The 24488-nt window shown below is 38.0% G+C and overlaps 1 protein-coding gene and 1 pseudogene across 2 annotated transcripts; one reads left to right on the top strand and one right to left on the bottom strand.

Moving 5' to 3' along the window:
- Positions 1–13806: 13806 nt before the first annotated feature.
- LOC147610825 (FRIGIDA-like protein 3) lies at positions 13807–15704 on the top strand (annotated as a pseudogene). The gene has a single exon (XR_015263858.1). The product of XR_015263858.1 is annotated as an FRIGIDA-like protein 3 (transcript).
- Positions 15705–23826: 8122 nt separating this feature from the next.
- LOC147610824 (uncharacterized) lies at positions 23827–24189 on the bottom strand. Its single transcript, XM_086785298.1, has one exon. It carries the CDS (start codon positions 24187–24189, stop codon positions 23827–23829), a length of 363 nt encoding a protein of 120 aa, XP_086641424.1.
- Between the last annotated feature and the right edge of the window lie 299 nt (positions 24190–24488).

The raw sequence follows: 24488 nt of genomic DNA, 5'->3' as shown, positions 1-24488 counted from the left end.
TAGAGATGTTGGTTGAAAACTTTTAAGCAAGGCTGCATAGAATTAAGGGAATGACAATTCCGAGATCAATCTTTCTTTTGCCATTGCTTCACTTGGTTTAGATGAGGAACAACTCGTAGCTTTTGATCATCTTCCAACATGTTGTCATCTAAACGTACTCCTTCTTTACAACATTGATCGAATGTTTCTAGGTTGGATACAATGATCAAGTTGTGTAAGTTGTTTTTCTTTAAGCCCATTATGAAATATCTCTTCAATTAAGAATCATTTAATTTTTTCCATGAATCACATCATGAGTCCAAGAGTTTTATCCAAAGGATAAAGTCTCTAATGGTTTCGTTTGGGTTACACTCAATTGGATAGAGTTCTTTTGCTGTACTCCACCGATCACCTTGTCTTGAAAACCGTGGATAAAGGCTGGCTTTAAGGTTATGAAGTTGGTCTTGATCGCTGGCACTAATGTGATGAAGCATCGACTAGCCTTTCCCTCTAAACATAGGTTTAATGCATGTACCTTGGTGGGGCAGTTGGGATTTCCAAAGGCTTCACATCTTTGTTCAAACACTTGTATGAATTAAACAAGATCTATTGTTCCGTTGTATTTGGCCATGATTTTGGAAATTTGTACGGCCGTACGTTTGTATGAGTCATTGAGGCCATATGTGAGTGCTCTTGTGGGTAGGGACTCACATAGTCCTTGGGCTACCCCCCTTCCTAGACTAGTTAGTATGTCCAAGGTGTGGGCATCCAGGAAAGGGTTGGTACCTATAGGATTTATGGAGATGTTAGGTAAAGGACCAAAGCCTCGGTGGGATTGAAGTGACAGGGGGTCCCGATGACACTCTTGTTATAGGCATGGCCAATGGTATTGGGAGGTGCATTTGGGGCATAGATCTCAATGGCTTGAAGATGTCAGCCACCATTGGGTTCAGTCCTTGTGTGATCCTTGGCAATATCATTGCCATGTCTAATTGCCTAATTGCTCCTTAATGAGCAAGCACATGTTTTTTTTTAAACTTTTTATATTTTCTCATAGCCCGTTTACAGCCTCAAGAGGCCTGGCGTACTTTTCGTTGGGTCAAACGAGTGTCCGTTCGCCCTAATTAACTTTATACGCACGTGAACCTCTTAGCGACATTTTTCCAAAAAAAGTGCATATTAGTAAGTTCCCATATGGAAAAGGAAGTCCTAAAACCTATTTTCCATCACTGTCTCAAGACGAAAAATTCTCTAGGAATTTTTCCCTGTTTCGCAGCGCACGTTTTTTAGGGTGTTCGAAAAAGAATTTTGAAAAAACTATGTATGAGAGAGTTGTAGTATTTTTGGAGTGCTACAACTTTGTTTCCCTAAGTTGTTTGTGATTTTGTCGATTAGACCCTCAAAAAGTGGCACGAATATGGTTCGACGTCGTTTTCGTGCTGTTTTTTAACAATTTTTTCGTGCTTTTCAAGCTGTTTTTTGCCTCGATCTTTGGGTCGAATTTTGAGGCTACTGGTTAACAGAGGCTAAAATAATCGATTTTGAGGCTACTGGTCGAATTTTGAGGCTACTGGTTAGAGGCTAAAATAATCGATTTTGACTTCAGACATCCAAGACCAAAGTTGAAGAGCTCGATGTCAGCTTTGCGATGAGCCCTAGAGCGCTTTCATCGGATATACGGTTTAGGAGATACGAGCCTCCAAACAAGGGTGTTTTTCAGAGTCTTAAGGCGTGAGACTTTTAAGCCGTGAAAGGCTTGGCTGTGAAACTCTTGGCCGTGAAAGGTTAGCTCGTGAAATGGTTTAAACCTGTGAAAGGTAATTCTATGAAATGGTTTAGAACCGTGAAGGGTAATCCCATGAAATGGCTTGGAACTGTGAAAGGTAATACCGTGAAGGGACCTTTTCTGGAACTGGGTAAACCCATAATAAAATCCATGGAAATACTCTACCATTTCCTCTCTGGAAAAGACAGCGGATGTAATAATCCTGGTGACTTCACATGCTCGAATTAAGTAATCTGACAGTGCAAACAATCTGTCACATAATGATTAATATGCTTCTTTAACTGTGGCCACCAGTAGAAATGTTTAATGAGATAAATGGTTTTCTTAATTCCTGGGTGTCCCCCCAGCACATGGACTACCATGACATTCTTGTGTCACCAATATCCTCAAATTATCTAAGTCCGAAATGCATATCTTGCTATTCCTCTTGAGAATTCCATTCTCAATGGTAAATCTATGTTTACCAAACAATAAATCAGACTGGGCTAATTCCTCATTTACTTGGCTAGCCTTACTGAATAACAATTGAACATACGGATCCATCTTTTGAGCTTCACGTATTCTATGAATGATCTCATTCTCAACTATACCAAAACTCGTCTGATACAGTATATGAGACAATGCATTAGCAATAACATTCTCTTTTCCTCATCGATACAAGATTTCCATGTGAAACCCTTGCATCAATTTGGCCCATCTTGCTTGACAGACTCTGAAATTCGGCCCCGGCTGATCATGATACTTCAGTGTATCATGATCCGTGTATAACTTAAACTCAGCTCCATACAAGTAATGCCTCCACACCTTGAGTGCATGTATAATTTAAACTCAGCTCCATACAAGTAATGCCTCCACACCTTGAGTGCATGTATAACTTAAACTCAGCTCCATACAAGTAATGCCTCCACACCTTGAGTGCATGTATAATTTAAACTCAGCTCCATACAAGTAATGCCTCCACACCTTGAGTGCATGTATAATTACATAAAATTCAAGCTCATAAGTGGGCCACTTGTGTTGCAAACTACTGAGTTTCTTACTCTCAAAAGCCACTGGTTGGCCTTCTTGGCTCAACAGAGATCCTATGGCAATGCTACTAGCATTCATCTCAAATGACAAAAGGTAATGATGGATCCACAATCTTCAACACAGGTGCAGTTAATTGCTTACTTTAATTTATCAAAACTCTGTTATTGAATGTGAATGTCGGTCTAGACATAAACAACAGTAACTTGTAACAAGCCAGTCAATGACGTTGCTATTTTAGAATAGAAAATAATTTTTTTAAAATTAAAACTAGATAGTCCTAAGAAATATATGAGCATAGTAATGTCCTATGAAACAGGCCAAGCCAAGATTAATGCTACTTCCTTTGGATCCATCTTTATGCCTAGCGCCGATATAATGTGTCCCAAATATTCAACTTCCTCTTGACATAGGAAAGTTTTTTGTTTATTGGCATACAAGACATTTTCTGTGAGCATGCCAAATATAGTAAACAAGTGTGGTTTGTGCTCTAGTAAAGATTTACTATAAACCAAAATATCATCAATAAAATCCACCATAAATTTACTCGTGGATGGCCTAAAAACATCGTAAATGTGGCTGGTGCATTAGTCAGCCCAAATGGCATTACAAGGTACTAATAATGACCAAAATGAGTACGAAAAGTAGTCTTAGATACATTTTGGTCTTTAATATGAATCTGATGATATCCACTATCTATTTTATTGAAGACTTTAGCTCCACTTAGAGCATCTATCAAATCATCAATCCTTGGAATTGGATATCGATGTTTTACATAGTAACTTTATTTAAGGCTCTATAATCTTCACACATTTGATAAGAACCATCTTTCTTATTAACTAGCAAAAATGGAAATTGGGGAAAATGAGTCCTTTCACCAAGTACCCCTCAATCACCTTCGACATCTCATTCTCCTTGACCAAACTCATATGGTACAAAGGTTTATTGACCGCAGTTGCACCGGGCATAAGCTCTATTTGATGCTTCAGATTTCTATGTGGAGGCAAAGAAGAGGGTAGGTCAAATTTGAAAACATTAGAAAATTCCGTTTATAATTTTCTCTTCTTGCAAAGATTTCGTGGCATTACATGTTGAAGTTCCACTTTCATGTGTGTCTACAACACTTGGAACTTTTTGAACCCAGCTTTAAAAGAAAGACTTACAAGTTATTTTAAGCATTTGTGAATGAGTAATTAATGCATTCTTGGGCAGATCTAGCTCACCTTTATGTGATGCATCCTCCCCTCATGCATGAATTGATAGACATGCATTTCAAAGTCGATGAGAGGCTTCTTCCATGTATGCCATTCTTTCCCTAGCACAACATCAAACCGTTCTAGTCGAGTAATATCAAAGTTGAGCTCCTCAAAGTAGAATTGAATTGTGAGACCAAGGCCTACAACTTGTTGGTCCCAAACCTCTATTTCTTTGCCATCTTCTAGCTCAACTGTGTACTGATATATGGTGATGGTTGAGTCTTCATGGCTAGAGCTCATATCGAAGAGCACCTTCACTGGTTTCCCTTCAATCGAGACCTTCATTACAATAAGTTTTGTAACCCAAAAACTGGTAATCGTAACTAGCCTCTAAAGATAAGACTGTAGGTACTCGTTTCTAAATTAACACTAAGAGTATCCTAGTAGAATTCTGGTCTCTGCTTTGGAGTATCATCTAATAAATCTTCCTCGTTCGAGATCATCCCCGTGATTTGAATCTATAGGCTCAATGGTCATATTTGTAGCTATGTGTTGCTTCTTCAATGGACAATCACGCCATTGATGCTTGCCTTCCCTTTTTGCTTTTTCAAACTATTTTGGAGTGAGAGAAGATCTGTGATCATTCTTCATTGACACATTTCTCTTAACTCCTACAAGAGTCCCTATAGAGGAATGTATAGTAGACATAGATGCCTTTCCCTTTTGCCCACTAGTGTACCTCGAAGCTTCATAAGTAGATTGCATAAAATGAGACTTGGAAACTTAACCCTCTACTTGATTTTAACCCTTTCGACCATCAGTCAAATTTCTCCAATTGATCAAACAATTGATGTGATTAGGTGTTTTGATGCATCTACATGCTCTCAAAACACTCAAAAACCCCAATTTCGACTACTTATATAATCAATTTAGACCCCAATTAATACATTTTCTAAATTTTTAGCCTCTTTGAACAAGATTAATCACTCTTAATAACAAAAACCAGTCCATTAAGAGAAATTAGTCAAATTCAAGGGTTTTTTGATGGTTTTAAGATTTTTTTTAAAAGATTAAGCTACTCCTAATGGTTTTAAGATTTGATGGTTTTAAGATTTGATGGTTTTAAGATTTTTTTTAAAAAGATTAAGCTATTCCTAATGCTTGCTAACACTCTTATCCAAATAATTTCAACAAAAAACACACAATTAAACTAAAATTAATGATCTTAGATCTATGTTTAAACTAAAGAGAGCTAACATTCATTAAGAAATGCATTCTCTTGCATTGTTTGATGCAATGGATGCAAAGTAAGCCTAATATAAACTATGTGCAGGCCATAAGAACATGAAAAATCATAAAAACAATAACAAAAATAACAAATTAATCTAAAAATTAAGCAAAAAGCATTCTTTTCAAAAACAAAAAAGAGAGCTATTTTACACCAAATCTCACACAAATCAATCACCATCAACTCCACATCTTTTTCATGGAAAACCACTAATCAAGATAATGGGCAATGTGTTATGCGTAGATTAGAGACAAAACGATGGAAAAGCCAAGGGATGGCTCCTCGGAGCGGCGCCAAAAATGTTAAGGCTCACCCTAACCCTCCTTGAAACACATCCAAAAAAGAGTACCTGGTGAACCGCAACTGTCGTGAGGATCTTTCCAATGGCCGAACTCGTAACCCTCAAGGTCTCCAAGCTCTACAACTCCTTGAGAAGCAATTCCACCGCATCTCCTTGAGCGTTGTCACACCGTCGCGTTGCACTATGGGTCCTCGTCCCTCCTCTCACCTCACTTCACTCACACACACTCACTAGCATGCATTAGGGAGAGAGATTAGCAATAGGATTAGCAAGAGCAAGACTCAATTGCACAATGGGAGAGTCCCTGTATTATGAGAGAAATTCACTTATATACATGGCCATAAGTGTTCACACTCACTTAAATTATGCCCGGCCGAGCACTTTAGGCTCTTAAGAGGCCTAATGCTATTACAATGACTACTCTCAAAATATATCCATGAAATACATCACTTAGGACTTCATCCTAACCTGCTACCACACGCTCTTGAAGTGGATATCGCCATAAATACTCCATCACACCATTACAGGAGCCCGTCCAAGTTGTAGCTTTGGACACTATTGATGTAAGATAATGGCGGTAGCTCTTGTTAATCCTAGAATTGGATTAACATATATACATAGTGGGATTCTTTAAAAGCTCATCTATATCTATAAAAAGCTTCGTGTTATGCTCCAATGGCATTGAAATAAGCTTAGAGCTTGTCATTTTTTATACTTAGAGAACATGTTTAAGCTATATTGCCTCTTTGTAAAAATAGCAAAATGTGATCAGATGATCTCACCACCTCTTATACCAAGAAAATACCACAGATCTTTCATCTCAAACTTCTTCTTTTAAAGCATCCTAACATCATGTATGTTAGCATCACTATCACTAAAATGATAATTAAGTCATCCACATAAATGACTAACAGCATGATTCTGCTATCTATCTTTTTCACATAAACTGAAAATTTTGCATTGGATATCTAAAATCCAATGGTAACAAGCTATGCTTCGATCTTGTTTGACCATACTTTGGATGCCTACTTCAAGCCATACAAGGATTTTCATAACTTGCACATAAAATCTATATGTGTACCGCTCTCAAAACATGGTGGCTATATCATGTAAACTTCTCATTGCAAATTACCACATGCAAGAACACATTCTTTACATCCATTTGATGTAAGACCAACCCTTTGCTGCAAACAAAAGAAAAATATACCCAAAAAATGGCACAAAAACTTTACATGGGGAAAGTAAAAAGTTAGCATGGGGAAAGTGAGAACTCTCGATTGCTTAAGTTATATATAGTGTCTAACTGTTTTAATTAGACTAGTTGCTTCCGGCACCACTTACATTGTGTAACATGGCAGGTAACATTACTAATCATAAGCTTAGCAACAAATACCTCTTAGGTTTATAACTCCCTGAATTGACTATAGAAGAGGTGCAAAGATTAACACCTACATAGCAGGAGTCGAGAGAAAGATTGGAGCGACAATGTGAGAGGATGAATTCTATCGGTTCTAACATCATGCAAACCCTTATCGTGATTAGATATGCAAACCCATTTCTTGGTTAGTAGTTATCATAATATCTAATTATTTTAAAATTTACTAAACTTGATAATTCTTATATAGTTTCAAAGAAGGAATAGAGAAAACTTTTGACACTCCTTATGAGACATGAACAATCCTATAGAACTGGTGATCTAGAGAAAGGAGAAAAACAGAACACTGCAAAAAAACATCAGAACCTAGAATGAGAGGATGAGTGAATACATGCACACAGTCTCACAAGAAATAAAAGCATCTATCTCAAACAAAATTAATGGAATATTACATGGTCTTCATCATTAGGTGTTATTTAGAATTATTTTACAATAGGATTTCCTCCATAATGAAAAACTATTGCTCAAAGTTTTTAATGGAAGATTTTTTTTAGTGCAACTTTTTTTGGGAGTCTTTTGTGGGGATTTTCCAAAGATATTACCCCCTACCTTTTTTGAAGATGAAGTAGCAGAGGAAGAAGTAGAGGGCCTATCTGCATCTATTGTATGTTTTCCTTGATCTAATGCTATGGCGGCACCTAACATTTTTTGAATCAATGATGCTTGAGTTAGCCACATATAGCCAAGTTCCTGAGAAAACTAAATAAAGAAAAAAGCAAACAATATCAAGGGCATTATTCTATAAATAGAATACAATAAGAAAGATAAAACCATCATTCGATTGCTCATCTTCAAATCATTCTTGAGAAAACTAAATAAAGAAGAAAACAAACAATATCAAGGGCATCATTCTATAAATAGAATACCAATAAGAAAGATAAAACCATCATCCGATTGCTACCTTCACATCATTCATTTCATTGAAAACGTGATGCTCTATAAATGGTATTGTGTTGGAAATAACTTTCTAGACACGTGTGGGCATCGTTTTGGAAAGGGACCTGCTATTGTGGGCATTTATTTGGAAAGGGACCTATAAGCTTAAAGATTTAGTATCATAATCATCTCAGTTAGTTAACTAAAATTAAGACTTATAGGTTTGTTGAAGTATTTCATTGATTCGACAAATGTTCTACTAAATTCGTACGCTCTATTATTTTAACCATGGATTACAATAGAAGAAGAATATTTTTCAATTCAAGAGAGGTTGGAACTAATAAAATTTAGAAGATCAACCATACTACAGTCTATCGAAGAAGAATCATCTCATATATATAAAATAGATGATTGACTTATGGGATGAGTCATCTCTAGTTAGTTTAGTGATGAAAACCAATAGGTATTTCTCAATCTTATTCTAGTTATCAATTTATATCACACAAAATATGTTTTTTGTCCTTGGCAAGGAAGGTGATCTAGCATGCAAAGAGAAAGCTTTGGAGCCCCTTGGATGCCTTTTTATTGCATATCGTAGGTCATCTTTGGAGCCCCTTTGATGCCTTTCTATCGCAACATCGGTCATCCCCATAGATTTATAATTAATTTCAATCTAATTAACTATTATTTTTATCAGCTTGAGATTGAAGATGCTGATGGTTTCTTGGATGAGCTGGTGGAAGAATTGGTAAGGACTCTAGACTTGGTCATTATATTGGTAAAATGAGCAAAGAAGTTCTTGCCATTTTTTTATTATAAATACTCCGATAGGCCTAAGGCTACATTACTAACACTTAAGGAAGTTATAAGGTATTTGGGTTAGTCTATTGTCCTCTCAAATACTGAGAGTTATACTTGTAGAGAAATTAGAAGCTATTACAATTTTTGGGTATGCACCTAGGGTTTGGGCTATGATATTATCTTATTTTATAAATTACATCGTACATGCTTTTGTGGCTAATAAGATGGATGCAAATCTCCTAACAGGATGTACAAATCTCAAAAACATAAGTTTTTGAGATTTAGAGGTGAGATTAAGTTTACATCTACTAAAGAGCCATCAAAATCCTCAAGGAAGATCAAAGAAAAAAGAAGCTGCCAAAAGAGGAAATCATCTTCTTACCAACATACCACTAGTGTTTAAAATTTATGTAATTGCTTTTCAATATATAAGTTTCATAAAACTGAGTTTTTATGATGCTACTTGAGCTTCAAATTTGTCACTTATTTATAAATGGTGGATCTTTAATAACAACATATCTTCATGTGATTTATCATGAGTAGGCCTTTAACACCTTTTTCTCATACTTAATTTCATGTGATTTAAAGAGGCAGAGAAATGTATATTCATTAGTTATATTCAAAGTTTAGATTACATGGTTTGCTGACTTTTTTTTATTGTAGAAAAAAAAATATGAGAAAGACCAAAATAATTAGCATTAGTAAATTATCAATTACATCAATCCATAATCTCTAAGATATGGGGGTTAACACACTGTGTGTAGGTGAAGGAGTTCTCAAATCTATTCCTCAATTTCTTACCATCTAACTTAAAATAAAAATAAGTAGGAGGGTCACGTAACCTTAAGGAAATGATTTGGCTAAGGAAGGTTGGCCTTCCATAGTTACTGTAGTTATTTCGTGCTCTTCCCAAAAAATGTTCAGTTCCACCATTACGGAATCACCACATATATCTTGGCCCATGCTCCTACTAATATTTCTACTTTTAAAGTTTATTATTCTACCTTTCTAATTCTTTGTCTAATCCCCTTTGTTCTTTGTCTTGACTTTGAAAAAACCTTGGTTGTTAGGGTACATTAATACCCATTCAAATGTGTTGTATGTGTCGTTAATCTATCTCGTTATTTTGGAACTCAATACTATATATAGAACTTATAACCTTTCATCTTTCTCGCATCTGCACAAATAAAAGGAAAACAGTTTAGATCTTATTTTCTAACTTTTTTTTTGTTTTTTTGCATACAATGGACTTTACATTAAAATAAGACTAAGAATTAAAGAATAAGTAGAATTTAAAATGTGTGATCTTATAGCTCTTTAAAGAAGATGTTGATAGATAAAGCAAATCCTTAAACCTGTAACAAGAACCACGTAAAGATAAACATTATGGAAGATTACCAAAAAAGTAGAACACGTAGACCCAAAAAAACCTAATGACTGCTTATTATCTACTCTTAAAGAAAATCTACAAACATCATGGAAGATTAAGCTCTAAATCTAAAGTCTAAACTTAATTAAAAACTTAAAGAGTGATTATTACCTACTCTTAAAAAAATCTACAAACATCATGGAAGATTAACCTCTAAATCTAAAGTCTAAACTTAATTAAACACCTAAAGAGTAATTATTACCTACTTCGAAAAACTTCTGAGTAGTACCAAAACATCAAAATAAAAAGCTTAAACCTACAACATAACATGCATTATCAATAACTTGGAACCTAAAAAACTAATCAAATAATGACACAACATCAACAAGGTGTAGTAAAAACTAGAATAATAAAGACTTGAAGGCTAGTAGGCTTAACAATGTGCTTGTAAATGTTTTCCTAAATAAGAGAAGGAGAAAAGTAAAATCTATAGTATAGTTGAATGAGAAGTAGGAAAAAGGGAGGCGGTGGGGGAGGGAAAAAGAAGAAATGTGGAAAGGGGGGAGATAAAAAGTAGGAAGTCAAGAGTATAAGTGTAAACAATCATGTTTAAATCACCTTGTTGAGAGTATATTTTTTTTGAATTATGGTTAAATCACCTTTTTGTTAAGAGTACAAGGTAGTGGCCATGTTGCCCACCTGTACACATTATGTGCACCACTTGCAATATTTAATGATCTCTAAAAACACAATGAAAGCTGTAGCACACAATCCTTAGTCCATAAAGCATATACCCAAGATTCATTCATTGAAAGATTATCAACATCCATGTTATCTTATTCACTAAATGAGGCAAAATAGTATGTACTCTAGAATCCAAAGAAGTAAACAATATTTCCATTCCCATTTTCACAAAAACATTCTCATCTTCTATAACACCATATGACAAGTCTTGAAGTTTCAAATGTCAACATAATTTTCATTCTATTATTGGCATATTACTTAATACATGAAATTAATTAGAGCCCATACAATGAAAATATGAAAGTGTGGTTGACATTCCTTATGGAAATTTTAAGAGTCCATACATTGAGAACATGGTTGACATCATGGACACAAAAAGTCATAAACATCCGTGAAAGGAACAAAACCATAGTAAATGTTATAAATAGGGCAAACATCCATGAAATGTCATGAAGAGAGTGGTCCTCTGTAGATGACCTAAAACCAAAATGCTACACCATTGTTGACACGTAGACAGAGAGAGACAAGATTCACTCCCAACAATAGATAGATTATCATAAGTTTGACTAGGTTTGCTATGCACTATCGTGCATAGCTAGTCACAGAGGACTATCATATAGTTCATAGAACTATCATGCTCTGTGCTATATGATATATACAATGTTGATCATAAATCATGTGCATGTAATAACTATACTGTATACAAAGTTGATCATAGACCAAGTGTACGATGTTAAACATGTGACTGTGTGAGAGGTTCGGAGTGAAGGTCTAGCAAAAGTGCATCGTAGTGCTCGATGCATAGACAATGCCTCTGCATTGCTGTGACATTCTACCCATCCCACCAAAACTTGCAAAAAATCAATGATGCTATGACCAGGCTCTGTGAATGTAGTGATAAGCCACCTGCAAAAACAAAGTTTTTCTTATCAAATGGAGAGAAAGCATGCATGGATAAAGCATGAGTAATTAGTCTCACTGGTAGAATAGATCTGTTCTCTCAGCCCCCTCACGTATATATATTCGTGCCACCTTGGTCCTTGGAAAATTAAGACGCCTACTTTCCATGAGCACATTGCTAGTTTTGCTGGAAAGCTCTTGGGATCCACTTGAGCACCATAAACACGATGCATGGCCGGCATGGGATAATCTTCCTCCCTAGAGAACATCCCCAATGTCAAATCAAATACTTGAAATGAAGGTCATACTCATTAGCATATCTTTGATGGATATCCTACCCTCCCGCCATACCAAACATAACCATAAAGGCTACTCTTACTCTCTCTCCATGTCAAACATAACCGTGGTCACACAACAAAGTATTTGTGCACCACAATGCCAACTCATTCTTGGTTGCACTGTTAAGAACAAGTGGAAAATAAGCTACCAGGTAACAAGTAACAAACCAACCTTGATCGGCAAAACAAAGTCGGCAGCAAACTCTGCTGCACCCCATGCCAGCTCATCAAAGAACTTGTTCCAAGCCCGGGACATTCTTTTGAATCTACAAGCTCCACCTTCAAGCTAGTTGGAAAGTCTACCCAAACCAGGTTCACCACTTTTGTGCAAGGCACACCACCATGAGAGAGAGATGGTGTATTTGTCTTTTTCAACCACACTTAAATCCTGAATCTTAAGAACATGCACACAAAGGTTTGATGTGGCAGTTATTACTAATACAAACAAAAGTAAGTACACCCAACTAAACACGTATATCTCGTTGTCTGGACCATCCACTAAGTTGACCACATTGGCAGTGATATATGTATAGAACCTGGATAGTAAGAAGAGAGTTTGTATAGCCAATTTGTGAAAGCATTATAGGGTTGCCTCTAATGGGAATCCAAAAAACTATGAGTTGCTTACTCTACTCTACATTGTACTCAACATCGGTTTGCCGCAAGTTCGACTCCCTACCTAACCCTGTGAGCAATGGATTCAATGCTCTCTTGCTCCTGCTATCCCTTTTATGGCTTGATTCTTCAAACCCCCCTGTATCATTAACAATGATAATTAACAATGATAATAAATTGAACAAAACACAAGTATATGGTCCGAAAGAAATGGAAAATATATTTGGTGCATAAGTGACCATCTGAAGTTCTCTTTCTTCACATTGTCGAACCTTGTTCCTCTCAATGGGTTCATACTCTCGTGTGAGTGAGTAGAAGCACAATGGATATCTTCAAAATCTAATGAGGAATGTAGAAGAGATTTAGCACCATAGATAAAGAATGAGATTTAGTTGAGACAAAGTTACACACGGGCATAGAGCTCATTTTTGGATGAATGCCTCATTCCAAGTGGATAGTCTAACTACCAAGGGCACACATGAATCTCCCACCTCAAAACATCACACTCCCAAAAGCTTTGAGGATACATGAACTCCCCATTATTGGAGTTAGCCTATAATGGGATTTGTGGAGGGCACGAATTTAATTTCAAGGCCCTCATCCAATGAACCCACCCACCTGGCTGCATGTCAATTAGAGTGATTCATAAATCAAAGACCTAGAGCATGATGGAAAACTAGAACACCCCTTACTTATACACAATCCTCTTAGCAGATAACTGAATCTTTGGTTGCTTAGGCGTATCACCCATGGGCTTCATATCGCTTACAATGTCGGGGAAGGCATCGTCTACATGGTTATCCCTTGCATCATTGAACCACTCCACAAAACCTTTGAGTAGCGACAAGGCTCTCATTTCAAGGTCTCTAATAAGACTTAGACTCTCTTTGCACATGCCAATATGTCTCCTTCTTAAGATAAGCTCGGAGGGGTACATGTTGGCATGGTTTTTTGTGAACTCTCTGCTTCATATGCAATGCTCTTCTAGATAATTCTTTTGTTTGTGCTGACAACATTATGTTTTAAGTGCCTTTTTGTTTGCTGTATGCTCCTTCAAAGTGTGCGTAGGAAGATTTGGTTTGTGACAATATGCCCCTTCGAGTGGAGCGTAGGCACATCAACGAGCTCGTTGATTGTACATATATCTCCTTCTTGAGATATGTGAAGACGCATCAAATGTTAGGGTTCTCTAGAACGGCAAACTGTAGCAGTGTGTCTTGTGTTGGGGTAACAGGTTGAGCGATGAACTGAAGCGGTACCGCCATAACCGGACTGCGACACGCTTTGCTCAAGGTCCTTGTGCCGCCGCAGCCGGGACCTGGAGAAAGCTCTTTCGGCGATCTCCATTACCAGGTGTGTCCATTCTCTGCTATTTTGCCTCTCTACGTAGAGGTGGCCGCACCTGCGGCGGGTGGATGTCGTATCTCCCTTCTTGAGTGAAAGGAGAGGCTTCACAAAGCTTTTTCCGAAAGCTCGGAGCCAACCGGAAAGATGTCGAAGATTATCTTATGGGGGTGGAGAAGTGCCTGCACAGCACGTAGGAAGAGTTAAGCGGCCCTGGAGGCCAAGATGAAGGAGGCCAACGAGACGAGACGCAGATGTCTCTTTCAGAGAGCTCTGTTGCTCTCATTCAGGAGCAGAAGGATGCTGCCGTTGTTGCTGTCATCCTCGAGCTGCAAGTGGTGCGAAGAGCGGCAACAGCTCGAAGCTTCCAAGGAGGAGGAGGATACTACCAAGAAAGAAGAAAAGTCTAGCACAGAGGAGGCAGCTGCCATGAAAGGAGAAAACCCTAATTCTAATTCTAATAGTGCCAATGGCTCGGCTTCCCAGACCATAGATGTAGGTGCCAAGCCTGCCACAGGAAACAGCAGCAAAGTGGCCCCTGCTCACACCCTGAGCCTCAGTGGCCTTCTTGCCAAAGAAGCCAGTGCCTCCACTTTGAAAGCCAGTGAGGTGAAGCCCCGCTCACAACTGAAATATCTGTGCGAGGCCATGGACTCAGACAAATTGCGGCTGTTTATTGCAGAATGTAGGAAAGACTTGAATGCCATAAGTGCCGAGCTTCTATTTGCACTCAAGTGTGCAGATGACCCTGCACAACTCGTGCTCAAAGCCTTGGAAGGCTACTATCCTTCAGACTAGAATGTCAGCCATGGCACCAAGAACTTAGAAGGATGTATCTTTACTGGCCAATAAACGTGCATGTGTCATATTGTTGGAATCCTTTGCTGACGTGCTAGCAGATCCTGTCCTGGGAACTGACCACACCATTGTCTCAGAAGATCTCAAGAAGTCAGCTCAGCAGATTGCTGACTTGTGGAAGTGTAAGATCAACCTAGAAGTTGACTTAACATCCAACTTTTCAATTGATGCCCAGAGCTTTTCATAACTGCTGGAGACTTTTGGACTGGCTTCTGAGTATGACCAGGATGAGCTTTGCAAGCTATTGCACAGAGCGAGTCGACTCCGTCTCTGAAAATTCCAAGTTTGTTTTCCAAGATCTTTCAGACTAAACGTACTGCTATGGTTTTGGATACTCTTAGCATCCGTCCTTACGTAGGGGGTACATGTTGGCATGGTTGTTTGTGAACTCTGTGCTTCATATGCAATGCCCTTCTAGATAGTTCCTTTGTTTTTGCTGACAGCATTGTGATTTAAGTGCCTTTTTGTTTGTTGTATCCTCCTTCAAAGTGTGCCTAGGAAAGATTTGTTCTTGACAATATGCCTCTCCGAGCGGAGAATAGGCACATCAACGAGCTTGTTGATTGTAGACATCTCTCCTTCTTGAGACTTAGACTCTCTTCGCACATGCACTACCAATAGGTATGGATGTTCGTGGAGTATTTTGGTCTCTTCATCATCATCAAAGCCTTTTGACATGTTGAAAGTTTCGGCATGGATTGGTCTTTGAGCAGGTTTCACTGGTTTCTTTGCATCAGTGAGATTCACATGCACTTTCTGTTTTTCCCTTCTGATGGTGATTATGTTCCTGTCCCAATCTTGCTTTACCTTACCATGTCTCAGCCAGGGCCTTCCTAATAATTGGAAGATTATAAATCTTCCCACTAATAAGTTTGAAAATTTTAATGCTTTCTAGTCTTACTTTATTTTGTTAAGAAGTAAAACCACTAGAACAAAGTTCACCACTATGGGAGATGATATCTCTCTCCTCTTTTTTCGAATCCTCTTCTTTGCTTGCACTTTGTTAAAGCTTTTGTCTTTATTATTTTTTATGGCTTTTGGACACCATCTTTTTGAGACTTATTATCATCATTTTTATGATGCCTTTTGTCCTTTGAAATGTGTGCGTGAGATCTATTTTCTTTTAAAGGACGTCCACCAATCTCTAAGTCAAAACCTTGCACTTACGAGAAAGGTAAAGCAAAGTATCTTGAAGTGAAAGGTGAAAGAGCTACAATGTTATTGTCATTATTGTCCAAAGAACAACTTAATTGTGAAGGACTAAACTAGTTGCTTATGAGAAGTTTTCTCGACTCACTCCAAACTCCCTAGTTGTGTGTGAATTATGTACTTTGAGCAAGACAATATAATAACTTGGATCTTCATAGTTTACACTACCTAGATTTTCATAGTTTACACTAAGAACTCTTCCACAAGATTTGGGATTTTTTTACTAGTATCCCTCCTCTTCCTCCTTCCACAAGATTTGGGATTTTTTTGATATTTTATCTCCCTCCATGTCTAGCCATGAAGAAAATAATCCTTTTGTCTGCATTATATGAGAGACTCCACTCATGGTTTGAATAAGAGTCTCTACCATGGAACCATGTGCTGCTAGTAAAGGTCTTTTTAGTTGAAAGAAAAAAGAAAATATATTATACTTTTCAAAACCAAGTTGGTGAGGTAGAAAGTAGCTTGTTTGTTTAATTTGATCTCACCTTAAACAATGTCTCCTTTTCTAACTTGAGATTTCTTTTTTCTTTTATGAAAACTTGTTAGCTTCATCACCTTTGAAATAAAACAAGACTTCAACTTCTTAATCATAAGCATATTCATTCAAAAGCAAAGCAAAACACAAATTAAATGCTAAAAAACCACAAAATAGCTTGCACATGTGAAACAATAGGTCAATATGTCATCACTAGATGTGAATTAAGTAGGCTTTTTGAAAGACAAAAGAACAAAACTACTTGCATAAAATATAAGAAAAATCAACTTTGTATAAGCTTTAATAAGAAGATTTATTAAATTTCAAACATAATTTCAATAATTTATTTTATCTTTGGGTGTGTTCCTCTTGATTCATGATTGGTATTAACCACTTTGCAACATGGTTTCACTCGCCCAACCTATGGCAAGACGCTTTGCTATCTTACCTGTGTCGTGTAGTGGAAACCCATCTTTTGTAAGATGGCACTAGGCTTTATAGAGCACCTTATCTTGACCTTAATGCCAAATGGGGAAATGAAAATCTTCATGTACATAGTTGCTTAAGACTAGAACTAGTGCCAATGGACTAAGTTTTGTCTGGCCTAGTGTGAAACTTAGTCATTCGTATATAAGCCAATTTTGGCATTAAGTAATGCACATTTATTCCCTTGCAATAGAATATTTGTGAGCTCTCCTTGTCTACTCGTTCTTATATGTATTTTATTGGATCTTACTTATTTGATTGATTCTTGCTTCGATAGGTTTGATTGTAGGATCTCTCTTGCATGACCTTCTCCTATTTGACCACCTCTTATGTGATTGATCTTCCATAGTGCAGGCAATCTTCTAATAGGGATGAGCTAATGCACTCACATTGTGAATTTGCATTTGCATCTCTAAGGCAAGACAAAAAATGACACTTGATTTGATAAAGTATAAGGTAAGCTCTTGACTTGAACAATTAACAAGAAATTAACTTATAAGAATCCTATCGAGAAGTAAGCATAAAGATTGGAAGGTAAAATTATATCATTGGTGGGAAAGCTCTATTTGTAGAATTTAAGGGTCAAATTATTGAGGAGGAAGCTAAAATTTAAATTGTACATTGAGTTTTCAATTTGGTATGAGGAATGCTTACTTGTGGAGGAGCTTTTGGAGCTATTGACAAGTCAAATGAATTAGCTACGTTAACTTTGATAAGGTTGAAAAAAAGATGGCACATGCAACTTCTTGTGATGTATCAATTTGAAAGCTCCAATGAAACCTTATAAGATTCAAGTCTACCATTGATTTCATGGCCTAGGCAATGTCATATAGGCGATTAGGTGTATGAAAATTGCTAACCAGTCATGGTTATAGCAATTCAATGCGTAGTAATCCAATGCACGAAGCTCTCACATAGCATGTTTTAAATAGCAATTAAGATTAATAAGTGTTGAATTGAAACTTTCATTCAATTAAAGTCATCTTTCACTCAATCCCATGCCATACGGGTGATTAGCTATATGCCAATTTGCTAACCAGTCAACGTGGATATGGTGATTCAATGCATAGAAATCCCATGCATGAAGCTCTCAGATAGCATGTTTTAAATATTAAACTTGATGTGTGTAATTGAGTTTGAAATCCAAAGCATGAAGCTCTCATATAGCATGTTTTAAATAGCAATCGAGATCAATCTTCAAATTGAAACTTTCATTCAATCTGATTCCATACACGTGATTAGGTGCATGCCAATTGCTAACCAGTCGTCATCAATGTGGATATGGTGATTCAACGCCTCTTCAACGCGTAGAAATCCCATGCATGAAGCTCTCTCATAACATGTTTTAAATAGAAAACTTGAAGTGCGTAATCGAGATTAAGCTTCAAATTGAAATTTTTATTCAATCAAAGCCATCTTCACACTAATCAAAGCTTCAAATTGAAATTTTCATTCAGTCAAAGCCATCTTCACAGTAATAAAAAGCATGGACTGGCTAAATCACTTCTTGGTTTCTTAAAAAAAGTATGCAAAAAAACTTGAACTTGATGCATCTGGGACTTTAATCCTCAAACTTGATGTGGTGCATCAAATCATAGCCTCAACTCAAGGAAACATTTGGGTCAAAAGCTTTCTATTCGATGTGTGACATCTAATTCACACTTCAAAGTTTTAGGGTTTGAAACCTTAACTTGATGTTGTGCATTGCGTAAAAGATTTAAGTTAGCATATTCCTAAGTGCATCACTTCATGGAGAGTTTTCTCAACTTGATGTGACACATTGAGTTGAAGGTCCATATTTGTCAAAAGTAGCTCTTCTAAGTGCATCAGTGGGAGAATTAGATGTGCCACATCTAGTTGAAGTGTTTCAACCTTGTATGTCACAAAAATTTAATCATTTTACACGATATGGCCCATTGAGTTGAGGCTTCAAGTTCACTAAGAATACTTATTGGTATATTTACACACTCTTTATTACCTTAACACGATGCCTGTCATCAATTTATCAGTTAAAATCTTGCTAAATAATAATTTGAAATCATCTGTTATTAATTTAAAAATGATAATTAAAGCTACTTTACAAAACTTTAGTCTATTCTTTGATCCCTTAAACCTTAAAATTTTATTTTCAATTGCCTAAGATATCATTGACAAGTAGAACTTTTTTATTAGTTAAATATTTTGGTAAACATCAAGTCCTTGGATTTTCAATTTAATTTTTACTTGCAATATTTTATGAAGTAAGTTTATTAAAGACAATTAAAAAAAGCTTATTAGAATCTTTTTTTTTGGGTATTTAAATTGTTACTTTGCCATCTTTTATGTAGACTTGTGAGCTTTGTATTTTTGGTGTGCTCTCTTGCAACTCTTAGCTCTTGTAAATTTGACTCTTCAAATAAACAAAACTCCAATTATGAGTCTTGACTCACTTATATACTTTGTTAGGGGCCAAAAGTAGTAAGGTCATTATGGTACTAATACTAGGACTTTCCAATAATCACAGCTTAAAAACTTTATAAGATTACCTCCAATAATTTTCTTAAGATGTCAAAGGATGAGAAATTAATCATTTCACTCTTCTCACATGTCATCTCAAAGGAGGTAATACTACATGATTTTCTTTTCAATTCACATAAATTAAAAGATTGGGAGAAATGGATTGAAATGTATCCCATTCTCTACCATTAGATTTTATAAATTTTTGATAGAACCAATTACCTTCTATTGTACATTGTCCTTTTGTGTGAGCTTTAGAATATTGCTATGAGAGTTGAGGAAGGCTCTCAACTAAAGAAGGACGATGACGATAAACCATCACCGTTGTGTAAGCCACGAAGGACAAGGGTACAAATTCTCTCTATAACAATGTGACCAATTTCTACCGATAGATTCTCAATTAGAGCTCCATCTATTTACTTGTTTACAAAGGTTTTGAATCATAAGGAGAAAGTTGTTGGCTATGTCAATAAACATAGCTTTTCTAAGCCTTGGTGAAGTATCATTACTTATATGAAACTCTTTTATAAACACACACACACACACACACACACACACACACACACACACACACACACACACACACACACACACACGCACGTACGCATGCACGCATATGCACATGTAAATGCATGTGTACATGCACACACAGATATGCACATGTGCATGTGCATATCTGTGTTCATGCACACAAATAAGTTGAAGGGTTGTTGTACCGTAACACTAATGATTTTTGTACTCAATAATATTTTAATATTTATGATGTGGCATCTTTTGTTAGAGTCTCATATTTTTTTTTCTAAAAACTTCATAGGTTGCACTATAATATGAGTGATTGATTTATAAAGATCAACTGTAATTGCGTAGATTATGAACAAGCACTTATAAAATTACCTAGGTGCTGAATGCATGAGTTGGGGTTTTAATTTGTGAAGGAATTAAGAGAGAGGGAGAGATTGGAATAGTTATTTCAACACGTGTCTTTGCATGCGTCCGTGCGCGTAGGTGGGTGGCTGTCGTACTTGCGCATGTAGGCGGGCGGGGCGATGATGCCGAGAGATGGATAGTGACTGGGATCATGGCGTTGAAGTGAGTGATGGAGATTGGGGGGATCGAGAGCACGCTGAGGACATGAAATGAACTCATGAGGATGAAGGTGGGGAGGGATGTGAAGAAGTTACACTTGGACTGGATTTCAATGCAATTGAACGCTCAGACGCTGAGAAGGATTTCTGACCAAGGAAAGGTACGTGTGAGAATCTCCTTCGAGCTAGTGGGGAGACAGGTTGGTCTATTCTCAATGTGCAGTGCCATACTGTTCTACCCTGGGAGACCGTCGAGTAAGTTGGATTTAGGAAAATGGTTGCAAAAGGATATTTTTCATGAAAAGGTGGTCTCTCAGATATTCTATCTTGGTGAAGGTTTTTTTAATGTCTTGTTCACGAAAGGCCAAACTGTGGGGCTGATCTATTTGCGAGAGCTCCATTATTCCTGGGATAGATGTTGGTACATGCTGTGCCTTTGATCCTTTGTTTGATGTGAATAAGAGCCTACAAGAGGCTTGCCCAATATGGGTGGAGATTCTAGGCCTGTCCGCCACATGTCTAAGAGCGGCGCTTGGAGAGCTGGCCAGCGCACTAGGTCTTGTTTTGTATATCTCGAAGGAAGAAGATAGTGGTCGCCAATCAAATAGTGTATGTATTACATGGAATACTTTGATAGAGACCCCTAAAACCTTGGAAGTGGAGTTGGGTGAGCTAGGGAAGATGGAACTGAAACTCAAGTTTGGTATATTTCTAGGGGCCTACTTCAGGTGTGGCGGCTTCAGACATATTGCTAAAAATTATGGTGGAGTGGAAGAACAAGAGGAAAGGGGAGAAAGGGAAGGAGGCTCTAGAATATGAGGGAGGGGGCTTGTGGAAGGAGGTTGGACTAAAGTTATTGATAAGGCCAAGGGGAAAGCTAGCCTTAGGAAAATCAAAGAGGTTCCTATGGAGAAATGTGGGGAATAATAGAAAAGCTGTAGCTTGGTTAGCCTGGGAAAAGATGAGTTTGCCTAAGAGGGAAGGAGGCATTGGGATTTTGGACTTACCCACTCATGCTAAAGCAAGGACAGCCATGAGTCTACCTAAATGCCTACATTAATAGGAGACTTGGGCCAGGTTGTTAAGAGAGCTGGTTGAGGATTCTAAAGTGTTACTCAAAGGCAAGTGGATGGGACTAGGCTGGAAAGATAAGCTTTTATCTTATGCTCCCCTAAAAATTATAGGTTCCCCCTTTTGCAAGTTCCTATGTGCTAACTGAAAGGAAGTGTTGGGGTTGGTGAAATGGGATGGCTGTACCAGAGCTACAGGGAACTCTCTGTTTAGTCTTGGTCTATGGTGGACTCATAAGTTCACTCCCCCTCTAGCTCATATGGACATTAGGTTAGCTAGGAAGCTGAATAATAAAGGTTTGAGGAGGTTGGTTGACTACTGGGATTGGTCTTAGGTGGGATGGAAGGAGCTCGGTCAGTTGAAGGAAGAGTTTAAGCTCCAACATAGGGAATTACAGCTGGTGAGATAGGTATTGGTGGAAGTGGAGAGAGGATGGGTATCTACTGCATTTGATGAGACTTTCTGTGGCTAAAAGATGAGCATGGTTTAGTGGGGTCAAGCTAGATAAAGGGGTAACTAGGGTTCTATATGAAGATATGAGAATGAGTGATGTGAATGTGTGGTATTGCAATAAAATTTGGAGGGTTAGTTGGAATTCTAGCATTTGGATGAAGAGATGGAGCTTGCTATGGGAAGTGGGTATCCCTATGAAGGCTCAGGTCTTCTTGTGGAGAGTGTCTGTATGCGGGCTTTGCCTATTGGATATAAACTTTTATAGAGGAATTTCACCTCTGGGATATGCCCTAGATGCAGGTCAGCATTGGAGGATGGGAGACATGCTTTCTGGGACTGTCCCAGCCATTAGAGAGGCTTGGGGCAAGATTGGGAAATGGGTCTCAAGCAGTATAGGTCTGCAGGGTATTGCGGGGACTGGGTGTTGGGAAGATTGTCTGAAGCTGATGGGGTTGCTAATATGGTTTTAAGTATTATTAGATACAATTGTATGCGGGAGATATTGAGCTCTAGGAATATGGGTTGCTAATATGGTTTTAAGTATTATTAGATACAATTGTATGCGGGAGATATTGAGCTCTAGGAATAGTATAATATTTCAGAAAGAGGCAAGTCAGGGGTAGATGTGATGGAGTTGATGCATAGATGTGTATATAAATGTTGGTATGTATATTATGTTAATAAAAATGAATCATGGTGTCGTGGTGCACCTCATCCAAGCCTTGCAGAATTGGATGAGATGATTCGTTCTTCGACTGAGGAGATTCTTGTACATACTAGGTTTTCCTAACATATATTGTCATGTGGCAAGGCTGTACAAGGATGGATTTAAAGGCAAAACTTTCCAAATTTGGGCCAAAGATCAAGAGATGGTATTTGAAGGAGAAGCACCTAGTTTACACATTTGTTGCCTTCATTGAGAACCCCTTGGGTAGAAGATTAATGGTGAAGATATGGACTAAAGGAGAGTATATAGAGAAGTAATGTCCAAAAAGGTTGTAACTTTGACACTATGATTACAGCTTGTATGCAACTAGGTTATCATATTTCTTGGGAGCAATCCTCCTTTGTTTGGGCGGATGAGAGATGGGATTTGATATGCAATTTGTTGAACAGTGAAAAAGTGGTATATTTGACTCTTGTATATAACTGTTGATAAGATTTTAATATAACTATTTTATGTTCCCAAAAAAAACCTAGGTGCTCTAGTCATAACAATGCTTTTGGAAGCTTGATTACTTATAAAAATTAGCGAGGTGCTCTAGTCATGTGACAATGCTTTAGGAAGCTTGATTACTTATAAAAATTAGCGATGTGCTCTAGTCATGACAATGCTTGATTACTTATAAAAATTAGCGACGTGCTCTAGTCATGACAATGCTTTTGGAAGCTTGATTACTATGGGAGAACCATGGGGCTTGTTCATGAAGGGTCATTTTGGAGTAGGAAATGCAAACTCTAGATCTCTTCTATCTCACACTTTATATATTATATATACGTAGATGATACACCTTTAAGGGGAAAATGAAATGTTGATTAATATTGTTTGTAGAGTTACAAGAAAATTATGATACAAAGGTATAATGTCGTATGAAGTGGTACAAGAGAGAACCTTTTCAAACTTTGTCCTGGCCTGGCGTGAGATTGTGGAGGGCGGCGTTACAGTGGTGGCGGGGGACGGCGGAGAGGCATCTAGAGGAGCGGGGGGCGAGGTGGGCGGGATCCGGAGAAACTGCGGCGAAGAGTGCGAGCCATGGCGGCGCTAAGGAGGGCGACAGGGCTGGCTTCGACGGCGGGGTTGTCGGGGCTGCAGCCAGGGCGGATGCGGTGGTGTTGGAAATGCGCCTGGAGCGCTTCCTCCAGAGGGATGCGGCACGTAGCAAGGCGCAGCTGCTCCACGTGGACGGCCTCAGTGCAAAGGCCGCACAACCAACGGCCGCCGTGGCGAGCGCGCACTTGTCCGGCGTACCCCGCCGTGCATTCCTCCTCCATGCCGCAGCATTCACACCGCAAAGGGGCCACGTCGGCCTCGGGGGCATCTTCCGCCTCGGCCATGCCGGATCTCTGCCTCTGCGTTGATCTCAACCCCCCAGGCGGCGGCGATCGTCGTAAACCGCAAAACGAACTACACAACAATCTAATTTTAATAAGAAACCACAAACGCCTTCCGCGAAAGGCCCGAATGCTTGATAAATGCTCAAAAAACACCGATCAATTAGCACAGAAGCGCTCTAATGAAGGATTGATTAGTCAATTAGCACAGAAGCGCTCATAATTAAGGATTAAGTACCTAGACTAAGGTAACCTGCCTGGTTGTATCCTTTTGTCTGCCGTGTATAAAGCTCTCTGTCATC

The sequence above is a fragment of the Cibotium barometz genome, chromosome 48 (genome assembly GCF_041138505.1).
Source record: "Cibotium barometz isolate CiBa-2024 chromosome 48, ASM4113850v1, whole genome shotgun sequence".
NCBI lineage: Eukaryota > Viridiplantae > Streptophyta > Polypodiopsida > Cyatheales > Cibotiaceae > Cibotium > Cibotium barometz.
The sequence above is the reverse complement of the archived record's forward strand: the minus strand, read 5'-3'. Positions and strand labels throughout refer to the sequence as shown.

Bases quoted from the DNA above. Each gene is read 5' to 3' on its own strand.
- LOC147610824 (XM_086785298.1), bottom strand. From the start codon at position 24,189: ATGGCCGAGGCGGAAGATGCCCCCGAGGCCGACGTGGCCCCTTTGCGG.